This window comes from Falco peregrinus, chromosome 4, assembly GCF_023634155.1.
Source record: "Falco peregrinus isolate bFalPer1 chromosome 4, bFalPer1.pri, whole genome shotgun sequence".
In the NCBI taxonomy this organism is placed as follows: Eukaryota; Metazoa; Chordata; class Aves; order Falconiformes; family Falconidae; genus Falco; species Falco peregrinus.
In genome coordinates, this window is record NC_073724.1 from 109,618,588 (window position 1) to 109,637,284 (window position 18,697).

General features: G+C 41.4%; 1 protein-coding gene across 1 annotated transcript; it reads right to left on the reverse strand.

Annotated features, from left to right (window-relative positions):
* Positions 1 to 550: 550 nt before the first annotated feature.
* Positions 551 to 18,455, reverse strand: CEP57 (centrosomal protein 57). Its single transcript, XM_013305261.3, has 11 exons — positions 18,311 to 18,455; positions 12,713 to 12,869; positions 9,480 to 9,659; positions 9,049 to 9,170; positions 8,043 to 8,159; positions 6,162 to 6,239; positions 4,954 to 5,058; positions 4,714 to 4,794; positions 4,122 to 4,366; positions 3,281 to 3,425; positions 551 to 1,823 (listed from the first exon to the last, which is right to left on the reverse strand). Exons 1-11 carry the CDS (start codon positions 18,335 to 18,337, stop codon positions 1,587 to 1,589), a joined length of 1,494 nt encoding a protein of 497 aa, XP_013160715.1. The 5' UTR covers positions 18,338 to 18,455; the 3' UTR covers positions 551 to 1,586.
* Between the last annotated feature and the right edge of the window lie 242 nt (positions 18,456 to 18,697).

Sequence of the window (18,697 nt, forward strand, 5' to 3'; positions counted from 1 at the left end):
GGAGCAACTCAGTGCCTGCTCTTTGACACACTCACCCCTGGTAGGCTTCATTCCAACATGGGCATCTCATTCACTGCACGCAGCCTGAAATACTCCCAAGCCTTCCATCAGCAAGGAGCTGCGCGAGGACAGACTGAGGTGATGTGAACTTAACTGACCTTTGAGCGAGCTGATCCCCAGAGGTCCTTCCCGAGCAGGATTGCAGAGCAGTTTCAGCTGCTGATTTTTCAGAACCTCCAGGATGAATGGCCCTCCAAGTGGTTACTCCAGCTCTACCTAGAACCACATCTCCCCCATAAATGAAGTTACAGGGGACGGCTCCAGGCCCAGCTAAGAGCTTCCGACTTCCGCCCGTGCTGACCCCTGTTCAGCTACAGGCAAGGGAGGACAGCTCTGGCTTCCCCTTACCCGCAGCTTCCAGCAGCTCGTATTCATCAGCCTGACCAGGGAGATGTCACATCACTACGCAAAGCACACTGGATGGGGCACAGTGCTGCAGCAGAGCAGCAGACACTTAAGTTAGTTCAGAAGTAGTGCAGCTTTCCCACAATTCGTTCAACAGGCAAGCTGGCTTTATTATTTTTCAACTTATAAACGGGTCATCCGGGTCTTCTATACATCCCATTAATAGGAAATTCTTTAAATTATTAACATAATAAATAACATTTACTCAGATGTGCAAATCGGAGTGCAAAATTAACTGCACCACTACCAAAGTGGATAGCTCATCAAAGCACATATTTCAAGTTAAAAGCAAGATGCCAGGACTGAATGGCATGATTGAGGCACTTGCAGTTTAAAACACTTGTGGTTTATCCAGATCCTTTACCACCTGAAGCTGTGAACTAGGAAACAGGGTATTATCCCCTAGCCTCCTTTTTTTTTTTCAAAAAGTACGACTTCTGTAGAAAAAAAAAAATCATTCTTCAGACTTGAAAAGAATTCAATCATTAAGCAAAATAATTTGGAGAAGTTATTTTGCTCCTTTGAGTACTCAGACATCCATTGCCATTAATGCAGACTAAAGCAATGTAACAGAACACAAGCTAGGAAAGCTTTTTGAGGAGAGCTCCACAGAACACCTCTGAAAGGTTTTACACATTCTCCCTTAGACACTCTCAAGAGTTTGAGTAATTGCAGCTGCATACGGAACAGAACTGACAAAAGCCCTTAAGACTTTGGGTCACAGCACTGCTTTCAAATAAGATACATTTTTGAGAAGCCTCCCAATGCATGGTTCAACAATAGCGTGAAATCGCACTGGCATTTCACACACACCAACCCACACAAACGTGCAGTGCTTGGTGTGCTGAGAGAAAGTGGAGGGACCGCGGGCACAACCACATGAAATGGAACTGACAGAGACCTACGGTTAGATTCAGTGGCCGAGTACCTTAAAAATGGAATGTGATTTAAGATAGACCATAATATATACAACCAAACCCAGGGATGGAGAATTAAGGGCCCATATTTCAAAAGTGCACTTAGCATACAGTAGTCTCTTTCACGTAGCGAGAAAGGCAGCGGCTTTATATCCAGAAGGTGAGAGTGACTGGGATGGTTCAAGAACATCTCCTGCAGAACAGTCAGTAGTCCCAGCTGATGTCATCTTTCTGTAGCGAAGTCTGTATGGTCTGCATGTCTCTCAGCAACTGAAGATTCTTCCGACTCTTCTCTCCAGGTTTCACTTTGACGGGACCAGCATTCTTTCCTTTTGCTGTTACTGTAGTTGTTACTTTAACCTCACTAACAGGGAACCTGCTGTCTTTTATTTGTTTAGCAGAAGTCTTTCTGGACTTGCATTCTCTCTTAAGTTTCTCTAGCTGAAAGAGAAGCCCAAAGAAAAAGATTAAGCAGTGACCTTGCTTCAGTTTCTGCTGGGCAGTTCTTCCAGACAGCTGATAATATCCTACCACTTATCTCAGCCAGCTAAGCAAACTGATGCTTCCAAGTCGCCCTGAATAACAGATGTTTTATTTTCCTTACACAGCATTGCTATATTTGCACCTTTAGAACTGTGTTCAGCTTGTAGTCTGAACTACTAGGTAGTAGTAGTTAGGAACTACTCCTCTTTAAAAACTGACAAGTTCATTATGGGGGAACATCTCCATTATGAAAGCAATAGAAAAAGTGATGCATAACAAAAAATTGATTTGTCACTGTTACCATCCAGCGATTAGAAAAAGACATAAACAGAAGACAAGTTTTTCTGCACACATACTAGTGATTTTAATAGCTAGTCACTGTCAGAGTTGTAGCTTTAAGAAGAGTACCAAAACTGCTGAGGTGAGGAGCTGGTAGCCACACACAGCACTACAAATCACAGCATGTAAGGCTCAGTACTCGGAACAAAGACTGAGCTGGCATAAGCCTGAATGGGGAACCAGTCCAAGGTGCAGACATATTCACACTCTCAAACTGCAAAAGGGGTGGCTTTGCAATTCCCCTCCCTTCACATAGTGGTGCTCCCTCCTAGTTCATAGCACGCAGCAATTTTCCTAAATCCCAACTCCAAGAAATTTTGCCAATAGCTAGCCAGAAACCTCAGTATAAGCACTATCATTATCACCAGGAACTACTATGCATCTGTTTCTCTGCAACAGTTCCTCTGAAGATCATAAGAGATCAAAGGTGAGTAATGCTTCTGACTGAAAACATTTCACATGTCCATTTTGGACGCAGCAGCAGTGCTCTCAAGCATGTATTTTGAGTGTAAGTTATGTCTGGTGAGGGTGAATCTTAGTTCATATGAACTGTACCAGATTAAACACAGGGGGTTAAGCTCTTTGGAAGAAATTCACCAAAATGAACGAAGATTACAGAAAACAGGGAATCGATAGGTTTTACAACTTCGAACGAACAAGCTACCCTATTCAAAACATTTTGAAAGTTGTTTTAAACAAAAACAGATATTCCACGTTTTATAAAATGCAAATCAAAACATAAATAGGTCATTTAATCCAAGCAAAGGAGAGCTATTAAAAAGATTCAGGAGATTAGAGGAGCATGAAACACAACGCAACAACAGATGTGAAAGCTCTGCCCAGGACAGGATGAAGAGTGAGCACAAGGTTGACAGGGTAAGACTGAAAGGACACTTCTGCAGAAATACTGGGATAGAAGCACGAAAGTATGCAGACTAACTTTGGGATGTCAAAGCTAAAGCTAGGCGCTACTGCTCTGCTGTTCCGCTTCATTCAGTTGCTGCTAGGTTAGGATATAACATGAACCTTAAGACAGCAACTCTACAGAAGCATGAATGTAGCCAAAAGTAGCTCACCTGCAACCGATGCCTCCGGACTTTGCTGATCTGGTCTGCCTTTGCTTCCATCTTTCCCACCAGTGCCTCAAGTTCCCTCTCCAGATCTTCCCTCACTGCAACGGTTGGGGCTTCCTGGACAAGCTTGGACAGCTGCTGGTGATCACTAGCATGGAATTCAGACAGAACAAAGCTTGCATCAGACTGCCTTGGCTTCCAGTGCTTGTACATGCAGTTCAGAAACAACACTCCTAGGAAACCATAGCATCAGCAGCCAGGCACGCTCAACATGCCGTAAGGAACCAGTAAGAACAGCGTTGCTGGTTAGCAGCATTATTACAGGAGCACATCCTGGTGGCAGGCTGCTGCAATGTTAAGTCTCAGTAACATAAGTAGCTTCAAAACTTCAAATCACACATTCAAAATGACCAAATAATCCCTTGAGGGTATTATGATCTCAGCACTCGTTCAGTTACTGTTTTGTGTATCTGTATCTGCTGCAGTTGTGTGTAGAATAACAATTTACATTCTGTTAACCAGGACAAGCAAAATGACTAGTAAAGCTGTCCTTGAACAGAGTATTTGTGCATTGCCTCAGGTGCTGTTACCCCACTTCTTCCCTACCCCTTAAATTCAATACTGTTGCATATAAACACAGGTATGGAGTCCAGACTTCATCAGAATCTCTCTTTAAATGCAAGAGGAAATGACAGCCCCTGCAGCCTGTAGAACAAAGATTATATGCTAGAGAGTTCCTAAAACTAATGCCTTTATCGTGCAAAACCTTCCAACTTTAAAGCAAAGGGCAAAAATACAAAGCATCTACATTCATAATCTGCAATGGAGAATATGTCAGACTCACAAACTCATCTGTCCAAATTCATCTTGTAAAGTCAGCAACACTTCCGAGAGCTCTTCCTGGGATGAAGAAGAGTCCTTTGGCACTGACGACTTTCTGCTTTTGTTGGCAGGATGACCAGTACTGATGGGTTTTGCTAGTGGAGTATCACTTACCACACGACTGTTACACAAAGCTTTTGTGTGTTGTTTCATCAGGTGTAGGACATGTTGCACATTGGCACCAACTGAATGACTGGGACTGGTAGACTGAAAAGGAAAGTAAAAGAAACATCTTTTAAATGGCATTGTCAACCTACTTGGTTACAATGGAGAACATATAAAAACAGTAACATTTCCGATTTGCTGCCAAGAATGTATTTTTTTGTTTGAATGAATGTGCACCAACAAGAACAACTTGACAAGCAGTACAGAGAGGACCCACTTCTGGAAATGCTAGCTCAGCAAGCTAGCAACAGTCAACAGCCTTTTGAAGACAAACTGGAAGTCAAAGAAAGTTAAATGATCTGACCACTGGGTGTCAGGGTGCACCAAACCAAAGCCACCGAAGGCTCTGCAGCTACTGAGCATTAAGCTGGGGAGTAAGAGCAGCTCACCTTTCCAGCTACAAAGGGTACATCGCCCAGACACAGTCTGTAATGGGGCTGTGTAGTGAGATGGCTTGTAAGAGAGCCTTTCTGGAAAGGAAGATGAGAGAAACGTTTATCAAAGATGACACTACAGCAAACCCATTTTCCCTCTGCTTTGTAATAAAAGAGGCAACCAGTTTCCTAAGGGAATGCACACGGCCTTATTTAACCCCTTCAATAACTGTCCTTTTCCTCCCCTCATGTTACCTTCTCTGGCTGCTTTGTCTTTTTCCTGGGTTTTCTTGCTTTTGGAGAAAGCAACGGTGATGCTGCTTGAATCAGTAGTCTGTTGGTTTCCAGGCCTGTTTGAAGCTTTAATTGAGAGAATTAAGGGGAGTTACTGGAATGACATTAATAGATAATCAGAGACAAATAAGCTGAGAACTGGAAAACAAGAATTTTTGAAATACAGGCTTTCTGAAAGCAAGGGCTTTGAGTCTTTAGGATCCATTTGCAGTCCAAGGGTAATTTAAACATTAAATAAGAATGCTACCTCTGGTACCATTAATCATCACTAATCCCAGTAAGTTAGAGAGTTAGTCTTGCTGCAATACTCCCATACAGGCAAATGCCAAAACATCTGCCGTGCTTTACACTTGACAAAATATTCAATAAATCAAACCACCCTTGCATGTAATTAACACAACTATTCTTTCTGTTCTATTAAATCTGACATTAAAAAAACAAAAACAAGAAGCAGCAAACAACAAACCATCAACTGGAATAGTTAAGGTTAGGTTTCTCACTGCCAACAGTGAGCTCTACATGCTTCGCTGTTCCTTCCAAGAGGAAGCCACAGCACAGCTTTAGAAATCATCTCCCAACCAATCTCAACTAGAAGTATTCACAGAACAATTATTCATGATTGAGACACCTTTACCCCACCCCCCCAAACTCATGGCCAAGATTAATGCTAGAGCCTAACATGTTACCTACATACTTCTTCAGCATACGAGTATTTAATGAACACAACATTTCAAGGATGGAAGATCAGTGTCCTTATGGGCTCATAACCAACAGTATATGTTGCCTCTTTTTTTGCCGCCTTCTACAGTATTTCTAGCTACTTTTACCAACAAGGGAGCACACTCATTAACCTTGATCTGCTTAAATCCTCATACACCCTCAACTATGAGTTAGTCTGAATTTCTACTCCTTTTTCAACCAGCTTTTTTTATTGAAGAAATCCAGCTTCAGTGCACAGTTGCCGTTAGAAAAAAGTTTCCAAAAAGCTCAGACAACTTCAGCACATTTGGCACCTCAGACAGGAGAGGAGGGAAAAAAAAAAGTCTAAAACAAGGTTTTGGTTATTCTGTATATGGAGGGCATTTTCACCAAGTTTAGTTGAAAAGTTGATGGAAAGGAAGAGGTAATTACAGTGCATACCAGTACAAAAGAAACTTCCTGTTGGTTACCTCAGCTGCTTTTTCCTGAACAAGCTTCCTTGCATGTTCTTCCTCCTGAAGCTTGTGTTCCAGCTCTTTCATTTTTTTCTAATCAAAGTCAAATAAAACCAACAGCATTATTAATGAAACAATTATTTTTTTCCTAAAGCATACAATACTATGAGCTTGAGCAAAGTATACGAGTTCAGCTTACACCTTAAAGCTAAGACTTCAGCATTAGGACGATTGCTGACATTTTGTCTGTATAGGCATAAATACAGCAGTCAAGTGCTTATCCTTCAAACTTAATTGATTTTTTGATTTTTACTTCCGCAATTGGTATCTCATAAGTTGCAGCCTACAAGGAGAGCAATACACAAGGCTGTCTTCCTCTTTGGTTATAAAAAAACCACCCTAGAAAGTAGGTTGTTTTGTGTACATTATTGTGAAAGATTTTGTACTACAGAAGGGCTAATAAAGATGTATCATGTATCACTAAAACTGAGAAAGACTTGCTTCATTTAGACCACAAACAACATTTTTGCTGCATCTGTAACAAACTCGTAGAATTTTTGAGCATCTAGCCACCTTCCTAATAAAGAAGAGGGGAAAATTTATATGATGCCTCTGAGAGATCTTTAAGTAAAACTGAAGTGATTTTAAGTAAAACTGAAGCATCTTTTTATGGTAAAAAGATGTAAGAACTCTTTTGAAAGTCCTTTTTCAATGAAAACAGATAAGGGGAAAGGCACACATTTCTTTGCAAACCCTCCAACAAGATGAAAACAGTGTTTAAATAGTGTACACTTAAAACTCCCACTGTGAAATTTATTTAATAACTTTCTGATTTTACACAGCAGAGTGAATAAACAATCCAGAGCTCCAGGACACAAAACAACTTCCCTTCTCTTCCCCTAAAGACTGATTATTCACAGAGCAACTAATCAAGCTTAAGGCAGAAAAGCATGCAATTCAAAGTAACAGCTATATTTGTACTCTTGTTTGTTTATAAACCCACTACAGCGAAGTAGTAAATATTTCAATTCTGCTTTACTTAAGCACTAAGTGCAAGATTAATGTAACCAGCTGTTATACAAAGGTGTTGAAAGGTAAATCCCTGGATAAACATTGAGGACAAAGGCGCTATACAAAAGAACTAACTTTGTTGAATACAAGAACCCTTCAGACTATTTTTTTCCCCCATTCAAATCACATATATCCCATCTTTCTTACAAGCCCCTGTGACTGTTTATCTTCCATCACCCCAGCCTGCTCTACAGTCTCAGGAACCCCCACCAGGCCTTAGCCACTGTGTAATGAGTTGGGTATTTAAGCATCCCTTCACCGTAACATCAACTCTTATAAAAGCTACCGATTCAAAAGAAAACCTGAAAATGCAGACTGGTTCAAACCACTGACATCCAGCCAGCGCTAGAGGCCTAGCAATGCCAGACTCCAGAATGCTAAACACAAAGTAACTAGTAATAGTTGTGTTTCTTAAGGAGGAGGGCAAGCAGCTAAAAGAAAAATAAAACCAAGCACACCAAACCCATACAAGTCAAGTCAAATCTGGGTCATAACTGAATATAACTGCTACCACTTAGTAGCATGCAAGGCAACTCAGAAGCAGAGAGCTTAGAAATGCCTGCAATCCTACATGCCCAGGCACCAACTAACCACAAAAGAGGAAGACTAGCAGATGCTGTTAAGGCTTAAGAGAACTCCAGCTCTTGTAGTGACCTAACGCCTACCTGGCCATGTAGGCTTTCCGCAGTAACTTTAAATTTTTACCACACTTCAGCTTTAAAAAGACATTTAGTTGCTCAGCTCTGTTACTGACATATAGGCTATAAAATACCAATTACAATAAACAAGATAATCTGATATAGTATCCAACACAAATTGACAGACCTCTGCTATGGACTGCATTGTTGTAAGTCGGCTGTACTCTTTTTCCAGCATATCCAGCTTTTCCAATTTAGACTGAACATGTGACTGATCAAGAAGCCGATCTGTCTCCAATGAACCCTTGAAGGGAGAAGTGAAAAGCAAAACAATTATAAGCACAATAAAACAAGACCATCTACAGTAAGTTGTGTCTGCAGCACAAAGGAGGCCCATAAACAGTCCAAAGGAACTACTACTTCCTCTGTGCAATTTTAGATGGTGCTATGATTAAAAAGCAAACTGCACCACTGATTCACCCCCCAGTTTTGGAAACCTCACACCCTGCAAACTGAACCAGATTCAGATGAGAGAGAATTCTACAGTCTCTCCTCCCTCCAAAACCAACATGGTAAAACCCTCTCATTACCAGGCTATTAGAGATAGCTTTCCTAATTTTTTCAAGTAAATATTTAATAGACTTAAATAGGAAAGCCACAGAGACCAGAAATAGAAAGCTCTAGGTAATCCATACTCCTAGAAAACAAAGTTCAAGGTCATTTTAAATATAGGCCAAAGCCCACAGTCACTGATGATGGGAAATAGAAATTTTACTATTATCTCTACAGAATCAGTACTTCAGCTCCAGTTTAGCAGAAGCAGTACTAGTAGAAAATGTCCCCAAAGACCTGAAGACTGTAAACACAAAAGGGAGGTTTTGTCCAGTGGCAAATGCGTATAACGCTGAGGGATAAGGATGCACTACTACAGTAAGCCAATCATGCGGAATCAAACAATTCTTACTAATATCAAAGCCTGATACTGCCTTAGAGACAGGTGCACAATGACAGAAAAGACAACAGTTGTGATAAGACTGGGAATTTTAAATAGGGAAATCATCCACACCTAAGTATATAAAGGCCAGTTGAAAAACACCCACATTAAAGACATTAAAACTACAGTAACTACAAAGAAATCATTACAATTTTCATTATTTTTATAATTTACCCCTGGGATAATCTTGAGAACACACCTGTTTCTCCAAGAGATGCGACTTCTCATTTTCTGCATGCTGGATCATTTTTCTCATGTAGTCCAGTTGTTTCTCCAACAGACTGCACCGAGACTCAGCAGCTGCGAGCTGAGAAGCCAGTTCTGAAGGTAACAGAAAGCACAGAAGTGAAATCAGGCACTGCTTGTTAATGGGATTTTTTTTTTTTTCAGGACAGTTCCAAAATAAACAAGACTACCATCTAAAGAAACTCAGAGGTCAAGCCTAATGAACATTTGTATGCATGCAAATCACCAAAACAAAGTATGCTTTTAAAATTATTTCTTTACAACTCCATGTGCCACTGCAAAGATGCTGAAAAAAGCAAATTTAAATAGTTTTATGCATTGATAAATATCAAGTTTCGTCAACATCAGTGTTTTGCAGTAGTATATATGAAGTTTGGAAATAACCTTGATTTTTCTTTGACACTTCAGTCTTGTCATGCTCTTTGTGCTGCATTTGTTCACTCAGTACTTTTTTATAGTCTGCTGTTTCCCTGCTGAGGTGTTTTACATTCTCCTCTGCCTGAAGCCGTTCCAACTCCAGTCGATGAATTTTTTCCTGGAGATTCTTCAGAGCAGAAAATATTGCTGTAATTAACAAGTACCTTTTGTTAGATATCATTGCCACCACTTCAAGATAACATTGAACTTGAAACATTTTTATAAAAGCATGTTATGCAAGAAAGTCAGTGTTCCTTTACCAGCATCTAAGACTCCTACGAATTAAGACCTGCTTTCCTTTAAACCACAACTGATTCTAAAACTAGTCTCAAACAAATAGATGGCCTTGATGCACACCATCTGAAGCATTAGGGAAAGATGCATCCATTTCCCAGAATAAGCCATGTAAGCATTCTGTAAATTAAGTGCAAACAGTGCATCTTCTGACTTATCAAAAATAAATGAAAGGTCACAACTAGATAGTTAAAACAGTGGCAGTTCTCTGTATTATTATTCCACTACTAGCACATGCTAGCAAAACAATTACAAAACACAACATTCCTATGAAAAGTCACAGAGCAGGATAAAGTTTAGCTATCAGAAGGGCTATAGAAGTGTTTATTTCTCGAAGTGGCAGCTCCATTTTGATTCTTCTCATTTTGCAGTTGTGTTCCTCTCCTGCCCCGCAAGACATACATCTGCTTTCCGCTGAACAACTTTCCCTCTTTTTGTTCCATTCCCTACTTTAGCAGCTACTCAACTAAACCTTTATATATTCAGTACCACAAAAAGAAAAGAAATTGTAATAGAACTCACATCCCCTTGCAATTAGACCATCTGCTGGTAATCTAATGTATTATGTCTCTTAGCTGTATTGTTCAATTCTGCAAAGAGAGCCATAACCATAAGCCCTTTCCCTATACAGTCCTGTTAAAGTAAAACACAGGAACATCTGTACAGACAGCTCATATAGCAGACTAATCTGCCAGGTCACATTAGCCCACTCCTTTATGCTTAAATCCACTCTAGAGGAAGAATGCACCTTTATTACAGAATGCATGAGCACAAAAGAAGTTGGGACTGCATATTTGCTGAGCATCAAATTACAAAAAAACCCCACCAAACCAAAAACAGAAGGAAAAAAATTATCAGAATGAGTTTTCCAGAGTGAAAGCTCATCAAAACTTGAAATGCAGAATAGCACATTAGAGCATTGTTATCAATAAAAACTACCTGCTTTAAGGTACCTGTTAAGTAAATAAGTGGGTGACAACAGTCACAGTTAAGGGGAAAGTTACAGATAACTTGGCCTTGTTGTCAAGATCAGTGTCCCTAACGGGCCCCCTCTTCTCTGTTTATATCACTGCTATCAGGATTCAGTTGAAATGGGCATGGCTAAAACCATAAACAGCTTTGTCACTATTATCCTTAGAGCTAAACTGAAATCTTTGTATATTTACAATAATGACTAACAAAATAAACCAAATGAAGCAATCCAAGCAATGAATAAAGGTGAAACGCAACAGTATGCCAAGTGTCATTCTGTCATCCTTACTAGAGTATTAAAACCAACTATATCTACTGAGACATGCACGTACACAACACAAAATTTCAAAGCAAAATAAGCAGCATTAACTATACTCAACTTCAGGATTTTTCAATAAGTTTTTTTTAAATTGTAGGGTGAGAGAAGCAGTAAGGATAATCAAATCGATTTTCCCATCTGAAGTTAATTTCCATATTCTTAAACTACTAAAATATACACTCCGGAACATTTCTGCATTTTAAAAAGCTACACAAAAAGAGTAAGATACTGGATCATCTGCCTTCTGAATTTTCAGTATGTCTTCATGTTTACTTAAACATATTTTTTTAAAATAACATCTCATATTTTTTAAAAAGGGATGTAATTTATCAGATTGCCTCACTCCACCCATACTTACTTCAGATTTGGCAGATTCCCTGCTTGAGAGAAGTTGCCAAGTGAAAGCTTGGAAGTTAAGTTTATCACTAATGCAACACAATCTATAAAAATATGCCTGCAACAGTAATTCATAACAAAGCTCTTTCCTGAACATCCAATTTCTCATCTGTCACAAGGTTCCTTTAGTTCTGTGTCAACGGCACTCTCAACTGATGGCATTGAGCACATGAGAGCATACTCTGCATTTTAAGTAGCACTTCAAGAATTGAGATTTCATCTACTAGTTCATTAACGTAGAAGTCCCTAGTAATTCAGACATGAATTACATCATTGGAACAGGGACTTGAGGCTATCATGCTGATTTTCTGCTTAGTTTGAGTGATACTAGCATTTATCCTAAATCCTTCCCACTTTTCTCCCTATAAGGAAAAAGACCAAGTTTATCATGCTCTTACTCTTAAGCCTTAAGGGTGTATTTTTGCAATGACTGTGAGCCGAACAGGTCATGTCAAAGGATCGGTCCTGCTCTAGCCTCCCAACTACCCGTACTGCCTCCTGTACTTACCCCAAGGTGGCTCTGGAGTGCATCTCATTGCGTGACAAGTTAATTCACTAAAATAACAGAAAACTAACCAAGAATGTTTTTATTCAGGCCAGGTCAGGCAAGAGGAACCTGTTTATCTGGAGATGAACACCAGGACCGGAGTGGCAAAGGAGGGAGAAAGAATAGCCTAGGAACAAGGAAGAATAAATGGGAGTAAAATCACCCCCTTTTTGGTGTTGAGAGCTCTCAGTTCAGCACCACACTGAACTCTTTTCTGTATTCTCCAAGTCTTCACTGATACGATAAATATTCTCATCACACCTTGTCCACAACAATGCCTTCCCAACAGGTCCAAACCTCTTCCTTTGCTCCTGACCAGCCTGGGGACTTAAGTCTCCTTATTGTAAACTCAGCTGTGAACTCAGGAAAGGAAAGATTGGGGGACAGGAAGACCGAAGAAAGAGGACAAAGAAAACACTTCAGGACAATTTCACAAAGTACTCGGGCGATTTTACAGCTCTCTACTACTGAAGAGGAGCATCTTTCTCCAGCAGCAAGATGACTTTTCATTAGGTATTCTTCAGTAAAGGCAAGTGCAAACGACTTACAAAAACAGGTGATCACTGGGAAGTGATAGAAGGATAAAACCAGTGATGTCTGTAGATTAGTACATACAGTATTTCAACACATTATTTGGCAACAGGTAAGAAAACAACTTTGCTGAACTATTACCTCTGCTGTTGCTTTCAGGATATGGAATTACTGGTTTCCGTGGGGAGCGCAGCAAATCTGAATTAATAAATGGCTTGTACTTCGGATATTCTATAAATGAAGTTGCAGAGAGTCCATCTGTGGCCGACTCGGAGTTATGAGTTTTGTGCAGATCATCCTGAAAACAAAATAAAGCTGTTTATCAGCACATTTGTTTCTTTGTCACAAAAAAAAAAGTAAAATCCAATTAGATGATACATAGAAGTATTGCTGCAGGAGACTAATACCTCAAAAGATTTATTTCCTTCCTTTGGACTCAGGCTGTGTCATTTTTCCATCTAACTCCCTCCACTAAAAATAGAATCAGAAGAAAAAAAGTCTTTTCCATACTAGTTTCTGATTTCCACTTCTGTCTTCTACTTAATTCCACTGTCTCTTGCTTATTGTGAGAAGGTAATGCACAATTAGTTAGAAAAAATCTGCTGCCTTAACTACTGATTATACTCACTGGACTCGAGATACCAGGCTAAGGTGGCCAAACCTGATAAAACACGCCCAGGAACACAGTTCTGCACCCACTCATCTAACCTAACAGCTCACTAACTGTAGATGGGGCAGAGGACATGCTCTCTTCTCACCTCACCCTCCCAGCTGCGCAGTCCCGACTCCTCTTTTCCACTGATTTCAATTCATCTCTCCTATCCTTCCCTGCATAGATTGAACCCCACCAGCAGACACATCTCGATGACTTCATACTACACCTGATTAGTGGTATCAGCCCAAGAAAAGCAGCAGGAAATCACAGCCATGAAGGTCCCCTGCCTCTGAGCAGCAACATGCTGTTAGGTCAGCTTCAGACTGTTCTCAAGAACATAGCCACAGAGACCATGGATCTCCCAGCAGTCTACATCAATTTTCCAAATGTTTGTTGTGTTTTGGATGTTGTAATGACCAGAAGGGACCACCTAGCTGTGAACACACTGTGAGCTGGGATACCATCAAACCATGTGCTTTCTAACAAGATTCTTCAAAGCAAAAGGGCCATGGCACTTAGTATACCGCATTTATGGTGATGACTAAAAAACTGGCAACCTGGCCTAACCTTTTTGATTTGTGTGTATGAATAAAATAAAATATGAATGGTTATTTTTAATAGGCAAGAGTAATTTCTCTCCACTGTACCCACCACTAAATATTTTAGTAGCAGCATTTGAAGGTAACATAAGACAGAAGTGGGCTGTAGGTAGACACAATGCTCCCACAGCTTTCCACAGAGCATTAACTAATATGTCAACTGAACAACGGCTCACCTTGGCAGGGTTTTGTGTTTGTGGTTTCTTGGGGTTTTTTCTTTTTTTTTTAATTTTTGCAAATACCAATTATTGGGAGCATATTGTGACCCAAATTAAAATACAGAAAGTATTTATGTATGTTACTCATAGCAAATCAGACAACTGCCCAAAACACATTATGAGGAAGAAAAATCATACAGAAGAAAAATTAAGGAAACATAAGTTATTTAAAGTCTATCCACAGCTTATTTCTTCTTAGAAATGAAGTGATTCATTGTGGACAAGAATATTAGGACCCCAAGTACTCTGAACGTATCAATCATTGTTTCTAAGGACAGTTTTATGAACGCTTTGCAGTTTGTATTGATAAGTTTTTCCTACACGACATAATTGCTTTTCTTGGAATAACTTCTTTTGCACAAGAACTTTTGCTACCACAGAAAGCCAATTAAAACACTAATCCCTAATTAAGAATATACCAATAAAAATATTTTGAAGAGGTTTTTGTATACATGCGTATACACAGTTTTATGCTTAGCAGCCATGAAAACCAAATGAAAGCCCATTAGGTGTTAACATCAAGACCTAAACCTCACTCCTGCAAAAATACCATCAGCATTACAGGATGCTGAATTGATGAACACAGAGTAAGACCAAGTAACGAAGTAAAAATGAACCGAGGAAAACACAGAATTAGTGCAGCAGGCAACAGAATAACAGCAGCAATGCAAGCCTCAGCAACCCAAATGACAGTAACCACTGATTTAAATATCAATATACTATCTGCCATTGATTCAAATCAAAGACATCCCATGAAACAGTCAAAAGCGGAATCAGTTTGAAATCCAAGCACAGCTGCCAGCATCACAATTTTCCTACATGTCTTAATGTTTCACCTGTAAAATCTTTGTGAATTAAAAATAACTACATAAAACCTCCAAGCTATAGGAAGGTTTTTTGTTTGTCTTTACTGGCATAAGTAACATTTTTCTAGCCAAAAATAGACTTAAGTGAAAGAAAAAGCTAGTGTACTCAAACACTTCAACAGTTATGCAATACAAAAGCAATACAGGCTTTCGACTACTTGCATGTCATCTACGTTTCACCTGGATGCAGGGTACAGGCACTAATTTCAATAGTGTAATAGTCAGTACAGAGATCTGCTTGAAATAAATACTGAAAAAAATGTGCTGAAATACTGACTATTGTACAGGGATTCATTCTTTGCTTCAGTTCAAGTAATCACTTGCTACCAAGTATATTTTTCTCATCTGTTTATGCAGAAGACTGGTTTATATTCCTTTTCATAAATAGATACTTCCAAATAACCAGAGTATAAAATTTGAGTTTATGAAACAGCATCAAAGAATTTCCCATCATAAACTGTAGACTCAAATATTAGCTAGTCCCCTTGATTTCTCTCAAGTCATTAAAATTATTTAAGTCTGCTGCTGCTGCTCTTGAAAATTCTCACAGGGAGCATCATGCTGTGATGCTCAGAAAAATCCTAACACACTTAAAAAAATACATATGAAAATCAGGGAACTCTGTATGTTTGTTCTGAATCTCAGCTAGGCCACCTTTGCTAAATGAATCTTCTCTCTTTGCGTACTCCCTATAGGCTTTCCTTTCTTAAGCCAAGCTAAAGCCTCAGAATAGTAATCGAAGAAGCTTACAGTCCCACAAGCAGCAAAGTGAACCAGTATTAAGTAATGGTAGCAAGCTGAGCGCATTTAACCTTCACAGGTATGAGGACATTACCTTCCAAAATTCATTGCTGCTACCATTGTGTATCAGCTGTCTACTCAAGCATGCAAAAGCTAACAATAAAAGCACAAAGCAGCCACAGCTCAACACACCAGTAGCACACAGTGACTTCCTGAAGCTCCCAAACACTAGGCAGGGGGACGAGACACGACCTCATAGGAAGTTTTCAAATAATCAGCAACTTGTGGCAGATGGACACTTTTCAAACTAATCAACTTGCATAGATGGTAAAAATGATCCACCAGAACATTGTCCCTCCTCTGAAGCAGTAAAGTACAGTACAGCAAGAAAAATTGTCCAGAAGACTATTAATCTCAGTGGCATACCAAATGTTTCCTAAGTACAAGGAAAAAAACCCAACCTCTCAGTCTTACTCATTAACAGATACAATTTGACAGATCCATGGGATAGTAAAAACAACAATGATTTATAAACAAACTGTAGAAGCAAAGAGGCAGAAAAATGCAGAAAGCCTCATAGACAATAACTGCAGCCGTAAAGCACAAAGGCACCAGTCAGACCCTTTGGTACTAGCACTTCAACACTGGGAAAAAGGACTAAATTAGAGTGGGTGCAGTTGCAAGTTCTTATATGGGTGCTCAGAACAGAAATAACAGCAGAGGGAAAAAACCTGATGCTTGGTAACGCTCCAAGTGACACACAGGAGTCCTCACGCTTGGTTAAAAAAAAAAAACAAAACCCGCAGAAATAGGGGAAAATCATGTAGGGACAGGGAAAAAACTGAATAGCCAGGTATTGAGTTCACTGAACATAAACCATCCAAGTACAGAGTTATTAAAACTTTCAAAATAGCTATTTTGGAGGGACAATCTCAACTAGCAGCCTGCCTTCATCCCTCAGTACTGCATAATTCAGAGAGTGGGGAAGGAAGAAAAGCCTATCACCCAGAGGCTAACTTAAATGGTGTCTGTACCTCCCTGATACAGGAGTCAGGAGTGCCCTAAACTTGCATATCTGTAGTTAAAAGCAGACACTAAGAAGTTACCTTAGTCAAGCCATTACATCAAAGGGGGGTGGGGTGGGGGAATGGCACAATACAGTATTTTCTGTTAAGTTTCTGCTGTAGTGTGCCTGATGTATGAAAAGCAAGTTTTTCAAAGTTCAGATGCAGTAAAGTTTGCTTTTTTCCTTTTTTCTACACATACAAAAAGTGGGCAGTTTTTTTTCCTAAAAGTTTTGTTTTACTAAATGAACTAATTAAACAGCTTACATTCATTTACTTAAGCCTGAAACTAGTTTTCTGACATCCTTCTCTGTACACACTAGGAAAAATAACAAGTCAGGAAGGACACAGGAGTCCTCAGATTCCTCTGTCACAGCTCTTGCTGGTCCAGGTGTAGATACAGGACCACAACGCAGAGGAGGCAACACACAACAGAGAGCACCAAGCCAGGTGAGTAGCTAGTAAGACCCCAAACCACAGATCCTCAAGAGACATATCTCACACACCATCGCGCTGCATCCTTTACACCATCTCGATTACACCAAAGCACACATAAGACACAGCTGCTCACATAAATACCCCAACCCAAAAGCCACCTGACTTCTGAGAGCTACAAGCATCAAGCCAAGATGTCAAACAAGAAACCCAACTGGAAACTTCTGTTTCAGGCAATGACGTGGTGGAGGCAGCCAGCCTCCACTCACCCAGCTCAACACAGCAGGCTGTGCTTATGCCAGCCAAGCCTCCATTTCTTCATGTCACCTGTCACCAGCAGAGACACGGGCCCCCTTCGTTATGCTCAGCACCTCAAAAACGTGAACGAGGAAATTCTGGTCCCCTGTGTGCAACGCATTACATCCAAGCCTGCCAGGCGCTCACGTACACGCCTAAGGATGCATGTAACACACTCAAGGTAAACCTCGGTCTAAGATAACATTTTCATCAACAGCAACAAGCATAGGCTAAATCCATTACCAGCTTTCCAGCGGGAAGCACCAGCTTGCCGTGCCAGCGTGCGTGGCTGACCCCCCACTGCAGGGCCAGCCGTTCCACCGAACCTCACCTGTCCCTGGGAGGGACCTTTCTCAAAGTCACGACCCAAAACTATTTCTGAAAATAAACCGAACTGCAACATTTTACTCCCATTCGCTTGCAAACGTGCTCTTCTGACACCGGCGTAGGGACGGTAAGAGGGCTAGGCTAAACAGCAAGCTGCTTTTCTACCTGTCGCTTTCAGGTAACGCGTGCCCATACACAAGGGGCTTTAATATATAAAAATATACGCACTGCGTTTGAAAGACAAGACGGCTTTCACGGCCCCGTTGTCCCTAGCACGCCGGGGACGGCAGACGCCCGCCCCACAACACCCGGCCACCGTCCCGGAGCCCACCGGGCCCCGCTCCCGCCCGGGCCCCCGGCCTGCTCGCCCTTCCCCTCACCAGCGGGCCGAGGTCCCAGGCCCGCCAGGGGAGCACCACACGCCGGAGAAGGCCCCGACGTCCCCCACCCCCAGGGCGGCCCCACCACCAGGCAGCGGGAGGCAGGCGGGCTCCCCCCGCGCCGCCAGCCCCCTCAGAGGTGTCAGCCGAGCCTCACCGTGCGCTGACTGCTGCGCGCCGCCATCTCGGCCGCGAAGGAGGCGCCGTCCTAGCGCATGGCCCTTTAAGGCGCGACACCCGTGCGGCGGCGGCGCCTTTCGCGCCAAGTCCCGCTTGAGTGACGCCCCAGCTCGCCAATGAGAGGGGAGGAGCGCGGGGGATAACCCCACCCCGCAGGGGCGCGAGCTCCTGTCGCAGACTCAGGTTTGAGTAACGCGACAACTATCCAATAACAAAAGAAGGTTGCTTCTCGGCCAATCGAAGGGGGCGAGCCGAGAGAGGCGGTGCGGCCTCCTGCGACCAATCGCTTGGGCCGGGAGGAGGTGCGTGGGCGGAGCGAGCGGCCGCGGGATTCGAGTGCGGCGCACGGCGCCCGCAGCGCACG